The 19,771-nt window shown below is 38.5% G+C and overlaps 1 protein-coding gene and 1 pseudogene across 8 annotated transcripts in view; one reads left to right on the top strand and one right to left on the bottom strand.

Annotated features, from left to right (window-relative positions):
• CAPS2 (calcyphosine 2) overlaps positions 1-19,771 on the top strand; it is a 120,659-nt gene that overhangs the window by 72,721 nt on the left and 28,167 nt on the right. For 6 of the 8 annotated variants that reach the window (XM_025402072.1, XM_025402071.1, XM_025402073.1 and 3 more), the window contains 3 exons: positions 176-298; positions 9,816-9,883; positions 17,891-18,010. In XM_025402072.1, the coding sequence (XP_025257857.1) occupies positions 176-298; positions 9,816-9,883; positions 17,891-18,010 (311 nt within the window). Of the gene's footprint in view, positions 1-175; positions 327-9,815; positions 9,884-17,890; positions 18,011-19,771 lie in introns of all 8 variants that reach the window. The other 2 variants (XM_025402076.1, XM_025402075.1) reach the window with 1 other exon arrangement.
• LOC112634167 lies at positions 16,382-17,794 on the bottom strand (annotated as a pseudogene).

The raw sequence follows: 19,771 nt of genomic DNA, 5'->3' as shown, positions 1-19,771 counted from the left end.
CTGGCAACTGGAAGAGCTGGATTCAAATATAAGCAATCTGATTTTGAGAGCCTGTACTTTTAACTGCTGTACAAATAGTCACTGAGATATTCCGTGGTTATCTATTCCCATATTTTGTTAAAAACAAACATTCTAAATATGTGTATGATGCTTCATTTATTTCTTTCATGCATAGTGCGTGCAACATAAAGAAGCCAACACAGATGACCTTACAACTCTGGATAGGAAAGCCCTCTTACAGCAAGGTTATGCGGACAACCCTTGCGATAAACAACAGAGGGCAAGAAAATTGGATGCAGTAAGTTGTCAGCATTTTTACTTATTGGGTGAGCCATTAATCTAATTTGCTTTCTAAGATTTTAAAGACTGAATGGAATAAATAATTGCAACAATTGAATTTGGACTCGGGTGAATATTCATTAATGGAAAATTGAGTCCTTGTTTTTATAAATGATTGAATTGTGTTTGGTATATATTCTGTAGAAAATTGTCTTGAGTCTTTAGGTGTTTGAAACATTTATTTTATACTGTTCAAAATGTGAGTTGGCTGCTATTTATGTTAGTGAGTTTATTTGGTGTCACCTCCTCACCCCCGAAAAGCAACCTGGTTATTTTTTTTGAAGTAGTGAGCTACTAACATTAGATACATTCAGGCTAATTAAGGAAATTCCAGAAATAAGTTATTTTTCTTTTTTAGGAAAAGTGAAACAAAACTCCAGATGCTCAATATTAACTTTCAATTATATCTTTTACAGAATCAATTAGGTTGGCAAGTATGGTTTAGCCCAGTTCTGGCACAAATAGATAATTAAAACATTTCTGTAATGTTCTGGGGTAAAGGTACCAAGCTGCTTGGAACTGGAGGTCACTGACCACCTCAGACACCCAAATGATTAATGTCTTAGGCATACTTATAACAGATTGTTGGAATGCCAGTGTGGTGGCTCACAAGTTGGGAAAAGTCTGGTTTTGATAGCATAAATAGTAACAAAGCAATATGGATTTAGTTAGTTACATTACTATTATCATTGAGTGGAGATTCAACATATGTTTTATTTGGGTCACAGTCATCCAGAATCAATTATGTCTGAATTAATAGCAATATATAATCAATCTCTGGACTATGTGAACTGATTTTCTGTGGATGTCCTAAGTTGCAAATTTGTGAGTTCTTTTACTTAAACCACATGCACATTTTTTTCTTTTTGGTGCCTATTATTATTTGGGTATTTATGTTTAATAGAATGAATATTATCAGGATTATCCCAAAAATTTAAAAATGCTACTTTTTAAGGAAAAATAGTGTTTCACATAAGGCTTATTTTGATATATCCCTGAAGTTATATTTGAAATGGGTGTTACAATTATTAAGGCTCATTGAATATTGTTCTTGATGTAATTCAAAGCAATCTGGATGTTAGTGGATTTCTTTTCCTTACAACTACATTATTAGGAGCAATGTATCTAAATTCATTATCAAGTTTTATTTTATTTTGGTAGTACTCATTTAACTGTCTCCTCCTTCCTCTGAGGAAACGTTTACATGAGTAAGCTTTCAAGGCATCTGAAATTAGCACCAATTTGTTTTAAAAATGTAGGTGAAAACATCTTTATTTAATTTTACACCTCTTAAGTGAAAATAGAAGCAATGAAACTACGTTTTTTGTGTCCACCTCATCCAGCTCCTTTTTCATTTTTTAGTGTTGATAGATCCTTGCATCAGTGTCACTTCTGCTTCTAATCTGCTTTATGTTTATACAGATCTCTAAATCAGTGTGCCTATGGGTTCTAACCTTTCCTACAAAGTATAAGCCACTATAAGCTTCAACACTCAAGGTGGGCTTTCTGCATGGGCTCTATGGTGTTAATTAATCTCCCCTCTTTGGCTTCTATCTGGGTTTTACATCTGTAAACACATCTGTGTTTGGCTGATGTGGATCTTTTCTGTGTATAATTTTAATGTTTTAGTCAGTGTCCACTTTATGAATCACTCTTCGATATTAAAAAATATACCTTGCTTTACTTTTAGGTTGTGCTAATTTTTAAGCATTTATTTGCTGTTTTAAATTTATTACTAAATAAAAATCTTATAAAGCATCATGAGCTTAGAGAGTGACACAAGATGCATTAAATAACGTAAGCTTTATGTGGGACATATTAAATGTGTAAACTATACATTTTGAATTTCTACCAAACAAAAATACTAAATTTAGTGTAGGCTAAATAACATTTAAATAATGTTGAATAATAATAATGTTTAATAATAATTTAGGCTAAATAAAAGTGTTATTTAGCCTACATTTAAGTTTAGTTTTAACATTCTTACTAAAATTCTTATTAAATTTTGTTTTAACATTATTATTAAAACTAAATTTAAGGCTGGCCATGCTGTCTTATACCTATAATCCCAGCACTTTGAGAGGCTGAGGCTGGGGGATCACTTGAGACCGGAAGTTCGAGACCAGGCTGACCAACATGGTGAAACCCCATCTCTACTAAAAATATAAAAGTTAGCCAGCCGTGGTGGCATACACCTGTAGTCCCAGTTACTCGGGAGGCTGAGGCATGAGAATCTCTTGAATTTAGGAGGCAGAGGTTGCAGTGAGCCATGGTAGTGCCACTTTACTCCAGCCTGGGCAACATAGCAAGACCCTGTCTCAAAAAAAAAAAGCCCAAAAAAACTAAATTTAGTGTAGGCTAAATAGCATTTAAATAATTGTGCCCAACTTTTCCAATTTTCTTACAAGTTTTACTTTTTGTTTCTATGATATGTCTTTAGACATTCTTATTTTATATTTTGTCTCAGTTTTAAATAAAGCACTTTTTCTAAGGTTACAAAGCATCTATCTTAATTTAATTTATTGGAGTGATCAATGGGGATGATAGTAATTTACATTCTAAAAACAGAACAAGCTTTATTTTGACTTCTTAATTTTTTAACCTCTTTTATTTGCCCCTCTAAAGGTAAATTTTAGTCATTATAGCTGCATGACAATATAATTGGAATTGAATGATTACCAATATTTCAATTAGATATGACCTAAAAAAATCATAAAAATAGTTTCAGATGAATTGGAAAAGTGAAAAATAGTATGAAGTGGGGGGCGCCCAAGATGGCCAAATAGGAACAGCTCCAGCCTCCAGCTCCCAGCACGAGTGACACAGAAGATGGGTGATTTTTGCATTTTCAACTGAGGTACCAGGTTCATCTCACTGGGGCATGTCGGACAGTTGGTGCTGGTCAGTGGGTGCAGCCTAACCAGCGAGAGCTGAAGCAGGGCAAGGCATCGCCTCACCTGGGAAGTGCAAGGGGGAAGGGAATTCCTTTTCCTAGCCAAGGGAAATTGAGACACACAACACCTGGAAAATCGGGTAACTCCCACCCTAATACTGTACTTTACCAAGGGTCTTAGCAAAAGGCACACCAGGAGATTATATCCCATGCCTGGCCTGGAGGGTCCCATGCCCATGGAGCCTCCCTCATTGCTAGTACAGCAGTCTGAGATCTAACTGCAAGGCAGCAGCAAGGCTAGGGGAGGGGCGCCTGCCATTGCTGAGGCTTAAGTAGGTAAACAAAGCCACTGGGAAGCTCGAACTGGGTGGAGCCCACTGCAGCTCAAGGAGGCCTGCCTGCTTCTGTAGACTCCACCTCTGGGGACAGGGCATAGCTAAACAAAAAGCAGCAGAAACCTCTGCAGATGTAAAGCTGTTCCTGTCTGACAGCTTTGAAGAGAGCAGTGGTTCTCCCAGCATGGAGGTGGAGATCTGAGAATGGACAGACTGCCTGCTCAAGTGGGTCCCTGACCCCTGAGTAGCCTAACTGGGAGACATCCCCCACTAGGTGCAGACTGACATCTCACACCTCACACGGCTGGGTACACCTCTGAGACGAAGCTTCCAGAGCAAGAAAAGACAGCAACACTTGCTGCTTAGCAATATTCTATCTTCTGCAGCCTCCACTGCTGATACCCAGGCAAACAGGGTCTGGAGTGGACCTCAAGCAAACTCCAACAGACCTGCAGCTGAGGGTCCTGACTGTCAGAAGGAAAACTAACAAACAGAAAGGACACCCACACCAAAACCCCATCAGTATGTGACCATCATCAAAGACCAAAGACAGATAAAACCACAAAGATGGGGAAAAAGCAGTGCAGAAAAGCTGGAAATTCAAAAAATCAGAGCGCATCGCCCCCTCCAAAGGAATGCAGCTCATCGCCAGCAATGGAACAAAGCTGGATGGAGAATGACTTTGACAAGTTGAGAGAAGAAGGCTTCAGTCCATCAAACTTCTCAGAGCTAAAGGAGGAACTACGTACCCAGTGCAAAGAAACTAAAAACCTTGAAAAAAGAATGGATGAATGGATAACTAGAATAAGCAATGCAGAGAAGTCCATAAATGAACTGATAGAGATGAAAACCATGACATGAGAACTATGTGACAAATACACAAGCTTCAGTAACCAAATCGATCAACTGGAACAAAGAGTTCAGTGATTAAAGAGCAAATGAATGAAATGAAGCAAGAAGAGAAGTTTAGGGAAAAAAGAGTAAAAAGAAATGAACAAAGCCTTCAAGAAATACGGTATTATGTTAAAAGACCAAATCTACGTCTGATTGGTGTGCCTGAAAGTGATGGGGAGAATGGAACCAAGTTGGAAGACACTCTACAGGATATTATCCAGGAGAATTTCCCCAACCAAGCAAGGCAGGCCAACATTCAAATTCAGGAAATACAGAGAATGCCACAAAGATACTCCTCGAGAAGAGCAACTCCAAGACACATAATTTTCAGATTCACCAATGTTGAAATGAAGGAAAAACTGTTAAGGGCAGCCAGAGAGAAAGGTCGGGTTACCCACAAAGGGAAGCCCATCAGACTAACAGCAGATCTCTCGGCAGAAACTCTACAAGCCAGAAGAGAGTGGGGGCCAATATTCAACATTCTCAAAGAAAATAATTTTCAACCAAGAATTTCATATCCAGCGAAACTAAGTTTCATTAGTGAAGGAGAAATAAAATCCTTTCAGATAAGCAAATGCTGAGAGATTTTGTCACCACCAGGCCTGCCCTGCAAGAGATCCTGAAGGAAGCACTAAATATGGAAAGGAACAACCGGTACCAGCCATTGCAAAAACATGCCAAAATGTAAAGACCATCAATGCTAGGAAGAAACTGCATCAACCAATGAACAAAGTAACCAGTTAAAATCATAATAACATGATCAAGTTCACACATAACAATATTAACCTTAAATATAAATGGACTAAATGGTCCAATTAAAAGACACAGACTGGCAAATTGGATAAAGAGTCAAGACCCATCAGTTTGCTGTATTCAGGAGACCCATCTCACATGTAGAGACACACATAGGCTCAAAAGAAAGGGATGGAGGAAGATCTACCAAGCAAATGAAAAACAAAAAAAGGCAGGGGTTGCAATCCTAGTCTCTGATAAAATAGACTTTAAACCAAGAAAGATCAAAAGAGACAAGGCCATTACATAATGGTGAAGGGATCAATTCAACAAGAAGAGCTAACTATCCTAAATATATATGCACCCAATACAGGAGCACCTAGATTCATAAAGCAAGTCCTTAGAGACTTACAAAGAGACTTAGACTCCCATACAATAATAATGGGAGACTTTAACACCCCATTGTCAACATTAGACAGATCAACAAGACAGAAACTTAACAAGGATATCCAGGAATTGAACTCACCTCTGCACCAAGCAAACCTAATAGACATCTACAGAACTCTCCACCCCAAAGCAACAGAATATACATTCTTCTCAGTACCACATCACACTTATTCCAAAATTGACCACATAGTTGGAAGTAAAGCACTTCTCAGCAAATGTAAAAGAACAGAAATTATAACAAACTGTCTCTCAGACCACAGTGCAATCAAACTAGAACTCAGGAGTAAGAAACTCAATCAAAACTGCTGAACTACATGGAAAGTGAACAACCTGCTCCTGAATGACTACTGGGTACATAATGAAATGAAGGCAGGAATAAAGATGTTCTTTGAAGCCAATGAGAACAAAGATACAACATACCAAAATCTCTGGGACACATTTAAAGCAGTGTGCAGAGGGAAATTTATAGCACTAAATGCCCACAAGAGAAAGCTGGAAAGATCTAAAATTGACACCCTAACATAACAATTAAAAGAACTAGAGAAGCAAGAGCAAACACATTCAAAAGCTAGCAGAAGGCAAGAAATAACTAAGATCAGAGCAGAACTGAAGGAGATAGAGACACAAAAAACCCTCCAAAAAATCAATAAATCCAGGAGTTGGTTTTTTGAAAAGATCAACAAAATTGATAGACTGCTAGCAAGACTAATAAAGAAGAAAAGAGAGAAGAATCAAATAGACGCAATAAAAAACAATAAAGGGATATCACCACCAACCCCACAGAAATACAAACTACCATCAGAGAATACTATAAACACCTCTACGCAAATAAACTAGAAAATCTAGAAGAAATGGATAATTTCCTGGACACTTACACTCTCCCAAGACTAAACCAGGAAGAAGCTGAATCCCTGAATAGATCAATAGCAGGCTCTGAAATTGAGGCAATAATTAATAGCCTACCAACCAAAAAAAGTCCAGGACCAGATGGATTCACAGCTGAATTCTACCAGAGGTACAAGGAGGAGCTGGTACCATTCCTTCTGAAACTATTCCAATCAATAGAAAAAGAGGGAATCCTCCCGAACTCATTTTATGAGGCCAACATCATGCTGATACCAAAGCCTGGCAGAGACACAACAAAAAAGAATTTTAGACCAACATCCCTAATGAACATCGATGCGAAAATCCTCAATAAAATACTGGCAAACTGAATCCAGCAGCACATCGAAAAGCATCCCTGGGATGCAAGACTGGTTCAACATACGCAAATCAATAAACATAATCCAGCATATAAACAGAACCAGGGACAAAAACCACATGATTATCTCAATACATGCAGAAAAGGCCTTTGACAAAATTCAACAGCCCTTCATGCTAGAAACTCTGAATAAATTCGGTACTGATGGAACGTATCTCAAAATAATAAGAACTATTTATGGCAAACCTACAGCCAATAACATACTGAATGGGCAAAAACTGGAAGCATTCTCTTTGAAAACTGGCACAAGACAGGCATGCCCTCTCTCACCCCTCCTATTCAACATAGTGTTGGAAGTTCTGACTAGGGCAATCAGGCAAGATAAAGAAATAAAGGGAATTCAATTAGGAAAAGAAGAAGTTAAATTGTCCCTGTTTGCAGATGACATGACTGTATATTTAGAAAACTCCATCATCTCAGCCCGAGATCTCCTTAAGCTGATAAGCAACTTCAGCAGTCTCAGGATACAAAATCAATGTGCAAAAATCACAAGCATTCTTATACACCAGTAACAGACAAACAGCCAAATCATGAGTGAACTCCCATTCACAACTGCTTCATAGAGAATAAAATACCTAGGAATCCAACTTACAAGGGATGTGAAGGACCTCTTCAAGGAGAACTACAAACCACTGCTCAGTGAAATAAAAGAGGACACAAACAAATGGAAGAACATACCATGCTCATAGATAGGAAGAATCAATATCATGAAAATGGCCATACTGCCCAAGGTAGTTTATAGATTCAATCCCCACTAAGCTACCAATGACTTTCTTCACAGAATTGGAAAAGACTGTGTTAAAGTTCACATGGAACCAAAAAAGAGCCCACATTGCCAAGACAATCCTAAGCCAAAAGAACAAAGCTGGAGTCATCCTGTTACCTGACTTCAAACTATACTACAAGGCTACAGTAACCAAAACAGCGTGATACTGGTACCAAAACAGAGATATAGACCAATGGAACACAACAGAGCCCTCAGAAATAATACCACACATCTACAGCCATCTGATCTTTGACAAACCTGAGAAAAACAAGAAATGGGGAAAGGATTCCCTATTTAATAAATGGTGCTGGGAAAATTGGCTAGCCATGAGTAGAAAGCTGAAACTGGATCCTTTCCTTACTCCTTATACGAAAATTAATTCAAGATGGATTAGAGACTTAAATGTTAGATCTAAAACCATAAAAACTCTAGAAGAAAACCTAGGTAATACCATTCAGGGCATAGGCATGGGCAAGGACTTCATGTCTAAAACACCAAAAGCAGCGGCAACAAAAGCCACAATTGACAAACAGTATCTAATTAAACTACAGAGCTTCTGCAAAGCAAAAGAAACTACCATCAGAGTGAACAGGCAACCTACAGAATGGGAGAAAATTTTTGCAATCTACTCATCTGACAAAGGGCTAATATCCAGAACCTACAAAGAACTCAAACAAATTTACAAGAAAAAATCAACCCCATCAAAAAGTGGGCAAAGGATATGAACAGACACTTCTCAAAAGAAGACATTTATACAGCCAACAGACACATGACAAAATGCTCATCATCACTCGCCATCAGAGAAATGCAAATCAAAACCACAATAAGATACCATCTCACACCAGTTAGAATGGCAATCATTAAAAAGTCAGGAAACAACAGGTGCTGGAGAGGATGTGGAGAAATAGGAACACTTTTACACTGTTGGTGGGATTGTAAACTAGTTCAACCATTGTGAAAAAGAGTGTTGCCATTCCTCAAGGATCTAGAACTAGAAATACCATTTGACCCAGCCATCCCATTACTGGGTATATTCCCAAAGGATTATAAATCATGCTGCTATAAAGAGACATGCACACATATGTTTATTGCAGCACTATTCACAATAGCAAAGACTTGGAATCAACCCAAATGTCCATCAGTGAGAGACTGGATTAAGAAAATGTGGCACATATACACCATGGAATAGTATGCAGCCATAAAAAAGGATGAGTTCATGTCCTTTGTAGGGACATGGATGCAGGTGGAAACCATCATTCTTAGCAAACTATCGCAAGAACAGAAAACCAAACATGGCATGTTCTCACTCATAGGTGGGAATTGAACAATGAGATCACTTGGACACAGGAAGGGGAACATCACACACTGGGGCCTATTGTGGGGAGGGAGGAGGGGGGAGGGGGGAGGGGTAGCATTAGGAGATATACCTAATGTGGATGATGAGTTAATGGGTGCAGCACACCAACATGGCACATGTATACATATGTAATAAGCCTGCACGTTGTGCACAGGTACCCTAGACCTTAAAGTATAATTTTTAAAAAGTGAAAAAAAATAGTATGATGAAAGCTTAATCAAGCTAGTAATTGAGAAAAGTTTATTAAATATTATTGATGCATTATATGCAGAGAAAATATACTTTCGATGAGGAGAGTTTTTGTTTTGTTTTTCCTTGTTTTAGATTTTTGATGAAAGGTCAAAAAATTCAAACTCAGTTTTGCCTTCTTTTGCTGTGAATAGTGTTAGACTAAGTTTACTTTGTGTCAGTGTTGGTAGTCTTCTTGGAGCGGGTTAACGTGCCTTTTGCAGGACATCTCTTGAGGGGAGGAATAGAATGGAAGGATGCCATAGTCTCTTTCTCCTTTAGTCTGCCCTGTAAAATGCAAAGGCAGCTCATGAAAATTCTGATAATTTTTACTGAAATGCAAGTGCATTATTTCTTAGAAAATAAATATTTTTAGATTAAATGACTGAAATTTAAATTTAGTAATGATGGAAAGTAATCTATAATCTATAATAGTAATCCATTTCCATATATATGTAAGATGGAAATCAGAGATATTTAATTTATGTTTTAGAACTTTTGTGTTAAATATTGTATGGCTCTACTTTATCGATGGTGAAATTGTCTTTATTTAATCTTCCCAGGAAATTGTGGCTGCAGAGAAGAAGAAACAGATTGTTGCAGAGCAAGTCATGATAGACCACTTATCTAGGTGAGAATTAGCAACTCACAGTAGAAATCAATTCAGAAAATTTTCATTAAATTTCTTTTCATGCATGACACTCATATCCTTGGTCAATTAAAGGTTAGCTAACTCAGAGGTTCCCAAACTTTCTTTGTTCACTGCACTGTTAGTGTTTTAGTAATTTTTTCACAGCACTCTTAGACCAATAGAAATACCTAACAGTTCTATTTGTGAAGTATTTTTCTCTAAACAACTTAATAAGTATTTATTTGCTAACAACTAATGACCACTTAAAAAACAATACACTTAAATTGAAAGAAGATATCCTTACTTTATTCTTACCAAGGATCTGTATGCATCTTATGGGCACTGCACAGTCTCTCAAATCCTAGAATCATTTACAATGCTGCCACTTCCACTTTATATTCCATATTGATTTTCACCTGATATTTGCTTTTTATCATAGCAACTGTAGAAAACTCAGCTCTGCAAAGATGTAACATCGTGGAAGCAGTATAGTGTGCTGTCTTGTTGAAGCTGTGAGCTACCCTGAGGTTGAACTGGTAGTTTACCTGGTGTGTAAGTGATGTCAAGTATCACTGAGTTTCCCTCAAAAATTAAAAATATTCCATAGTACCCCTGTGAGTTCACTGTGTTACCTCAGGGTTCCTTGGTGCAGTTCGAGAACTGTGAGACTGTTAAGAATTTTAAAACTCGTTAGAAAACTAAAATTTTAACATATGCATTGCTGAATTGCATGATAATATGGAAATATGGTAGAATTTCTGAAGAGGTTGGAATTATCTACTTCAAGTAAAAAGTAAGACTTAGCTTTGAAAAAACTGTTTAGTTACGTGGCAGAAGGAATGAATGACAGAAAGAATGATGCATGTTTCTACATGCACGTTTTTCAGTGAATTCTTTGAAATACCTAGAGTCTCCCTTGTCCCTCCTTCCATTGTCTCATGAACTTAGTGTTTTCACCTCCACCATGCCTCCAACAACTTTTTTCCAGAAGTAGTGAGATCCATATTGCTAGACTAACGGTTTCTCAGTTCTCATTTACTTGGCCCATCTGCAGCAGCTGTCTCATTTGAAACTTTATTTTCTTTGAGGCAGGTTTTTTGTTTTGTTTTTTTTTCTGCATGGCTTCCCACACGCGACACTTGACTGTTCTCCTACCTTTCTCCCCTTCTCAGAATCTCTTGTGGTTCTTCTTCATCTTCCCAGTCTTTAAACGTGGGTGTGCCCAAGAGCTCAGTTCTTGGACCTCTTTTGTATTTGCTTTTTAAGTGATCTCATCCAATAGCATGCCTTTAAAAACCACCTATATTCTGATACTTCTCTAAGATTTCAATTTAACTTTCTCCAATCTGGGTGTCTGAAGCTTTACTGCCCTCTCTTCCACCATGACCAAATCTTTAATTTTCCTCCATGGCAAGTCAATTCTTCTTGTTACTAAGACCTAAAATCCTAGTGATGCCTTTGACCCCCTCTTTCTCTCAAATACTATATCTAGCTTGCCAACAAACACTCTCAGTCCTACCATCAACATAGATTTACTCCCTCTGCTGCCACCATCCTATTCAAACTTATTTTGTGTCCCCTGGATTATTTCAGGGACTACTTAACTGGCCTCATTGTTTCTGCATTTGCCGCTTACTGGTTTATTTTCAACCCAGTACCCCATACTTAATCTATTAAAAGGTAAGCCAGATAAAACCCTCCAGGAATTTCTCATTTCAATCACAGTGAAAGCTACAAGGCTCATGTATTAATTATGTGTTGCAAAAAAAATCAGTAGCTTAAAAGAACAGTAATTTTTGCTCATGTGTCTTTAGGTTATCTATCAAGGCTAGGCTTGGCTGGAAGGTCCTTACTTTTTGTTTTGCCCAGTTGTATATGAGCAAAAATGGTCTTAGGTTTGATCTTAGGCCTTAAATGATCTCATGTGTTTCCGTTTGCCCTTTAGTGCTTCTGCCACTTTTGAGAGAAGAACACTGCTTGGCTAGTCTGGTAGTCTCAAGAAAAAGGTCCTTCTAGAAATGCCACTGAGCTACTTAGCTGAGACCATCCTAGATAAACAGATTTCCAACCAACCCGCATTTGTATGAGTTAGTTCAGTTGAGATTAGCAGAGTCATATAGCTGTGTGTAACTGACCAAAGCAAGTCAAAAGCTCAAGGTCAAGGGGTAAGAAAGTACACACCACCTGTAATGAGGCCATAGCAAGGATATGGATCAGGATTACTAAAAAATTTGGGCCAATAACACAGTCTATCCAAGCCCACCATTGGACCTTGGACCTTGGACCTTGGACTTTTCTCCCTCTTTCCTACTCTCCTCTAGCCATTTGACGTCTCCCTGTTCTGGAACATACCAGGTTCCATTCCTGTGTTAGGTACTTTGCATTTATTTTCACCTCTTCTTGGAATGCCTTTTCCCCAGAAATTTGTATGTCTGCTTACTCATTTTAGCTCCTTTCTTTACTTAGAAGTCACCTTGGTGAGGCCTACCTTGGCCTTACTATAAATAAACCATAAATAAATTTAAATAAATAAATTGACCATAAATACATTTATGATCCCTTGCTCAGAATTTTGCATCTTCTTACCATTTCATTTTTTCCTCCATAGGGACATGTAATTCATGTTATATTTTCTCTGTATCATGTTAATTATCTTTCGGCCTCTTCAGAATGTGAGCTTTATGAGGGCAGAGCACTTTGGAAGTGCTCACTATTACACTATTACACTCCCATTGGCTAGTCTAGTAGCTGTATAGTAAAACTTGTTGAATAGGCAAATGAGTGAATGAACTGGAAAAGAGGACTTAAATAGAGTCAGCAGAATTTGGTTTTAGGTTTAGCTATGTGACTAATTCGCTGTTTGAGCTTTCATATTTTCCTTCTGTATGTCTTGATTTTTGCTTCTGCCAAATTAACATTAAGATTTCTTATAACTCTAACATTCCGTGTATGTATATTTAACACAGAACTGATAAATAAAGTGTGAGAATAGAATAGGTGCCACTTTTTATAAATGCCAGCCTTTTTCATTTGGGAAATTTAAAAAATATCTTAATGCTCAATTTAAAAAGAGGATTTAGTTCCTAACTTGGCACACAAATGAACAGAATCTACAGTATATGGTAGACATGACTAAAGCTTTTCCTCAATGTTCCAGCAATGGAAATAACTCAATAAATTCATAAGTTCTATCTGAATTGCTGTTTCATTTTCATAGTTTTGAAGGTTCATGATACCCTTTAAAAAATGTCTGCTCATTTATTCTTTTATCCAGTTATTCATCAAATTTATTCAGACTTAGGGTTTTTCCAGGCAAGTAGAAAAAACCAGAGAGGGCAAGATTGTAGAAAAAACCAGAGAGGGCAAGATTGTAGAAAAATCCAGAGAGGGCAAGATTGTTAAAAGGTGGGTACAGGATTCTCTTTTGATGAATCATGGAACCCAACCTGCTAAGGAGGAAAGTAAGTGTTACTGGATGGTGCCATGTAGTTCCAGGCTCTTGGTGTCCTGAACAAAGAATTGGACGAGACGCACAGAGATAGCGAAGCAAAGCAGCAGAAGTGTATTAAGCGCAGTATTACACTCTCGGAGTGGGGGAATGGACTGAGTTCTGTGAGATAAATCAACCTTAGTTTCGTCCTTTGGGTCCTTTTAGTGTTTTGTTTTCTTCTCTTCCCAAGGATGCCTAATCTCTAGCCAGTGTCTGCCTTTTGATTAATAGATGTTGCTGAGTTAATTTGGCCCTTGTGTGCTTGTGTGTCATCTCCATCCCATAATTTTAAGTACATGTATGATATGCAGTCCATATGCATGAAACTTAAGTAGCTAATTACCATTTTGGGTCATTTTAAGGATACTTCTTTTTAATGAGCATGCCCCTCTCTGGGGAGCTGCCCCTGACAGGTTTGGTCCGAACCTAGCTGGCCATGGGGGCTCCTTACTCACTTTTTTTTTTTTTTTTTTGAGACTGAGTCTCGCTCTGTCACCCAGGCTGGAGTGCAGTGGTGCGATCTCGGCTCACTGCAAGCTCCTTACTCACTTTTTTATCTCACTTTTGTTTTGGCTGCTGAACCTCTGCTTCTTATCTAGCTTCTTGCTCAGTCACCCCTTCACCTTCTTTCTGCTCTCATGCTTTTACTTATTCTGTTCTTTATCCAACTTTTAATTCCTTTTGCTATTTTCCTGCATCATTTCCCCTGTTTTCCTGTCTCATAAGGATATGAGGATAACCGATTATTCTTACCCTTAAAATAATATTAATAATAACAATAACAAATCAAAACTATTACCAGTGGTGGGTGTCCAGGTTCTTTGCACTTTGAACAAAGAATTGGACAAAACACAAAAGCAAAGCAAGGAAAGAATGATGCAACAAAAGCAGAGATTTATTGAAAATCAAAATATACTCCACAGGGTGGGAGCAGCCTGAGCAAGTGGCTCAAGGACCTGATTGCAGAATTTTCTGGGGCTTAAATACCCTCTAGAGGTTTCCCATTGGTTACTTGGTGTACATGTAAATGTATGTAATGACAAATACATACATACATTTCTTTTTACTTTGTCTATTTACATACTTTGTCTACTTTGTCTATGTAAATGAAGAAGTGGCCTGCAATCAGTCTAATTGGTTGTGGAAAGTGACCAATCAGCAGCTGAAGCGAAGTTACAAAATTACACCCTATGCAAACATCTGATTGGTCATGGGAAGTGAGCAGTCAGAGGCTGAAGTGAGTTACAAAGTTATCCTCCTATGCAAATTTAGACTTGGCCGACAACCATCGTGACTGGTCATGGGAGGGGACCAATCAGAGGTATTTTCAATTTTTCATTTGCCACACAGAAAAGGGGGGTGGTTGCAAAGGAAGTAGCCTCTGGCCCTTTTGTTACTTGAGTATGGAAAGTTGGGGTTTTCCTTTTGATTTAGTTCTAGGAAGTCAGCGTGAGTGGACCTTAGGTTTCCTGCCTCCAGACCCTATTCTCCTGCCTTAAAAACACAATGACACCTATGTTCCTTATATTATTAATTGAATCTCATTTCACATTGTTCAGTTACTATGGATCTTTCTACTTGATGACCTCAAATCCAATTAGTTTTCTAGTTCTGTTGATGTTTCTTGAATTTATTCTTTCTACTATGTCTATTTATTTACTTTTTATTATTTTTTTGTTTGTGTTCTTTTGTATTTATGTATTTTATAGTTTTGGGGTACATGAGATAATTTAACAGTATAATTTATAAAGATCAAGTCAGTGTACTTGGGATAACCATAACCTTAAACATTTGTCTTTTCTGTATGTTAGAAACATTTTAATTATTATCTTCTAGCTACTTTAAAATGTACTACATATTATTGTAATTATAGTCACCCTACTGTTCTATGGAACACTGGATCTTTTTTCCTCGATCAAACTGTGTGTTTACTGCCACCTTAGTGTAGACCCTTACTATCACTTTTCAAAACCATTGCAATGCCACCTGATGGGCTATCATACCTCTATATTTATCCATATTCAGTAAAATATGCAGTAAAAGGGAAATTAGGAGGCAAAGCCTCAACTGTTGAGTGCTTTTATAATACTTAGTAGATTATAGGTACTCTCCTAAACAATATGTACATGTTAACTAATTTATTTAATCTTCATATCACTTCTGTGTGGGAGATACCATTATTCTTTCTTTTATTAATGAGAAAACTTTGGCCCAGAGCAAATTGACCAGATAAGGCTACACGGCTAATTATTGCGGTAGGCAAGGATTGAATCCAGGCAGTCTAGTTGCAGAGTCTGTACTCTCATCCATTACACTGTGTACAGCCCTCAGGTGTGTCCTCACTGTGCTGTCTGCTGTGCCTGTACACATATTGTTCCTCTGCTTGTGGTACCCTTACTCCTTCTCCTCTGAGTGCTAACTTGTACTCACTTTTTTTGGATTGTATCACAAGAATCTTTAATGTTTACTTTAACATTAACTCATGGTGGGGTTGAAAATGTGTTTAGTAAAGTGTGCCAAGTGCCCACATTGAGACCAGCTCCATTCAAATCAGTTCACTCTGCGAGGATGTTTCCTGTGCCCAGCAAGGTCATGAAGAGAGGGGCCTTGACTTTTCTCTTTGTTAGGTCAGCTTTGCTGGTGAGTTCTTCCAAACTTGCCAGGAGCAGCCTACCCCAGTACACATTATCAGTCCCATGTAAAAGAATATGATGGAAACTTTCTCAATATATTTCATCAGTTTAGCACGTCTCTGGTACAAAAATCCAAGAAAGGCGCACAAAAGCAAAAGTGCCAACCAAACTTACTTATAAACAAACATGCATATGTCCCAAACACTACCCAGTAGTACCCAAATGACAACATTGCATTAAAAGGTATAAAAGCACTGTACTGGAAAGTTACACGTGAATACTGCACTGTAAATCCTGAATACTCTAGTGACCCACCCCCACCGCTTCCACAGGCCTGGCGAGGATCAGAAACCATTCATCTGCCTCCAGACCTTGCTAGTCCTGGGAGATACTGTTACAGGAGCAGTAGGCAGTGGGATTAGTCTCCTGCAGAGCTCTGGCCTCCTCCATACCTTCCCAGTATCCGGAAGGCTTGGGGGTCTTTCTTAAAGACCATGGCCAGGAACTCCATGATTTGCTAGTTGGTAATTTCGCGGCCGGCCCGGGAGCCCCAGAAGAATTCATACACCGGCTGCTGCACGTATGGGCCGTGCCAGTACTTAAGGTAATTCTGCCGGACAAACTCCTTGGTGATGAGCTTCCGCACGTCCCGAAGGTGGAAAGTGGAGTGCTTTTTCCAGGGCCGCAGCCCCAGGACGCGCAGCACATTCCAGACGGCGCTCTTTCTGGCGCTGCAGCCTTTCAAGTAGATGAGGCTCAGGATCGTGAGAAGGCCTGTCAGGACCATGCTGTTGCTCAGAGCCACCCTGTCCAGCGCCTCGGGCTGCAGCGCTTTGACCAGCTCAGACTCCATGGTGTGGAGGCTGGACAGCCTCTGGTGCAGCCTGGTCAGCTTCCATGGTGCATTCCGAACACCTGGGCGAGAATGAGGCTGGTGAGCCTGAAGATGCCCCTCCATCACTAATTGTAGCTGCCGATGACATCCTTCCATGTCTGGAAACCAAATGATGATCTTCTTCTGGTCCTTGACCCGCACGTACCACATGAGCTCGTGCGCCGCCTTCAGCAGCTGTGCTGGGCCAGACTGGGCCGTGCTAGGGGCCTGGTGGGCGCCGCCCTTCTCCGCGGCCTGCTGCAGAGCCTTCGGGTCGCTTGTGGTCTGGGGCAGTGGTCCAGTCTCGAGGAGGGCTCTGCGGCTCTGCGGCTCTGCCAGGGTCGCAAACGGAGGAACGCCTACCGAAACCCCAGGGTTGCTATGCACCTCGGAGCTGGAGGCCTCGGCGCAAAGTTGGGGTCGCTCAGATCCTTCCTTTGTTCCCACCGGTCTGCTCCCTCTGACAAGAGCCTCTGCGTCCAGGAGCACTTTGAGTCTGCCCTCCCTCCGCGGACTCCTGGAGAGGAAGTCTTGTACTCTCACCTTTTAAGAATCAGTGCAACTATCTCCTCTTCTAGGATGCCTTTCATAAACTCTTCTCTATGCCTTCTAGGAATTAAGTTATTCTCTTCTATGTTTGTTCATTGAATTTCTGTTGTGGTATTTATGACTTTGTATTCTTATTTTACTTTACCTGTGTTCTCTCCTACCCACCTCCCACACAATCAGAAACCAGCACTGTGTCTGCTTGTTTAAAGAATAGTAAAATAAATACTTGGAGCTCTTAGCTCCCTCCGAAATTTCAATTCAGTTTTAGATAATACTTCTGGAAAAAGAGGAATATTCACTTTCTTATGGAAAATATTTTTAAATACATTTAATAAAAATATTCTGACAGCGTTGTAAATTTGCATTTGGTATATGAACTTTTAGAACTGCTTAAAAATATGTGAATTTTAAAGTAATGCATGATCATATTTAATTGTCGGACTTTTTATTTTCCTGTATAGGGCTGTAATCAGTGATCCGGAACAAAATTTAGCCATTGAGCAAAAAGAAAGTGATCATATCCTTCCAGATTCAAAGATGACACCTCTTCGATTTAGAAAAAGAACACTACATGAAACAAAGTAAGATTTTAATTACATAAAATGAAGATGCACTATGTTCTAAAAGTATTTTTAAAATGTACTTCTGTGTCTAGCTGGAGCTTCTGTGTTCGTTTCACTTTTTTCTATATAAAGAAAAGTGGAATTTTTTTAGTTCAGCTCCCAATTCTGCTACTTTATGATATTAGGGGCAATACCTTATTTTACTCTCTTTGCCCTCCAGATTTTTTATTTGTAATTTAGGGGAAAAAAAAGCCACAACCTTTGGAGATAATGGATGTGAAAATGTATCATATAGTTACCGAGATATTTTACGTGTGTTATATATAATGGCTAAATCTCATTGGCATGTTAAAAATTGGTATTGATTATACTTTTTTTTTTTTTTTGCATTTTATGTTGTAGCTTTTTCAACCTTAGAATTGGTATGATCTTTTACAATCCTCTGATGCTGTCCACTTAAATTCTTCAACAGTTTCACTGACATTGAACCTCAGCTTTAGTAGACATAAAAAAATCTACCAGTACCCACAGTAACTTTTTTATATTTTCAGAGTACTGTAATTGTTAGTATTTTCATATCTTTTTTTAATCGTTTTGTCTCATTCTTATTTTCTGAAAGCCCTTGCTTTCATCCATTCAAATATTTAGAAGCATCATGTGTTAGTGTCCTATTGCTGCTGTAACAATTACCATGAGCTTAGTATTCTAAAACACAGATTTATTCTTTAATTGTTCTGGAGTTCAGATGCCTAAAATCATGGGATTGATAGGGCTACATTCCTTCTAGAGGTTTTAGGGGTGAAGCTGTTTTCTTGCCTTTTGCAGCTTCTAGAAGCTGCCTTCATTCCTTGACTCATGGCCCTTTCCTCTATCTTCAAAGTCTGCAATAGCTGGTTTCATGCTGCATCACTCTGTCACTCTTTTTCTATAGATACATTTCTCTCTACATTCCTCCAATAAGGGCATGTATGAGTGCATTGAATCTTCCTGGATAATGCCAATAGTCTCTCCATTTTAATGTTCTTAATTTATGCCACATATGCCACATCCCTTCTATCATATAATGTATTCTCATGTTCCAAGGATTAGGATATAGACATGTTGGGCCAGAGGAGGTCATCATTTATGTACCACACATCTAAACTTTCCTTTTTAAAAGTAAACTTCCATTGAAATAAAACGTACATTCACAGTGCACACATTTTAGGTGCACAACATAGGAGTTATCAAAAACAGAACAACACTCATATACCAAATGCCCAGATCAAGAAACAGACAATTGCCAGTACTGCAGAACCTCCCCTTATGCTGCCTCCCAGGTACTATTCATTTCCCCTGCTATACCAGGTTAATCTCTCCATCTTAATATCATAGATTAGAACTGCCTGGTTATGAAATTTGTGGAAATGAAATTACAAGAAATCTAGACTCTGTGTCCAGCTTATTTTTTTCCCTCTAATGGCACTTATTTATTTAGTTGTATATAAGATGTATAACATGATATTTTGGTATACATAGTGAAATGTGTTTGGCTTCTTTTACCCAACATTATGTTTGTTAGTTTTATCCATGGTGTTATTTGTAGTTGTCTTTTTTTAATCTCATCGTTGTATGGTATTTCATTGTACCACATGCCACAACCTATCTATTCAGAGGTTGATAGGTATTTGGCTGTTTATGAATAGTGCTGCTATGAACTTCCTTGCTCATGCCTTTTGGTAAACATATGTACTCATTTCTGCTGAGTATATACTTAGAAGTAGAATTGTTGGACCATTT

This window comes from Theropithecus gelada, chromosome 11, assembly GCF_003255815.1.
Source record: "Theropithecus gelada isolate Dixy chromosome 11, Tgel_1.0, whole genome shotgun sequence".
In the NCBI taxonomy this organism is placed as follows: domain Eukaryota; kingdom Metazoa; phylum Chordata; class Mammalia; order Primates; family Cercopithecidae; genus Theropithecus; species Theropithecus gelada.
Note: the sequence above shows the minus strand (reverse complement) of the source record. Positions and strands in the feature narration are given on the sequence as shown.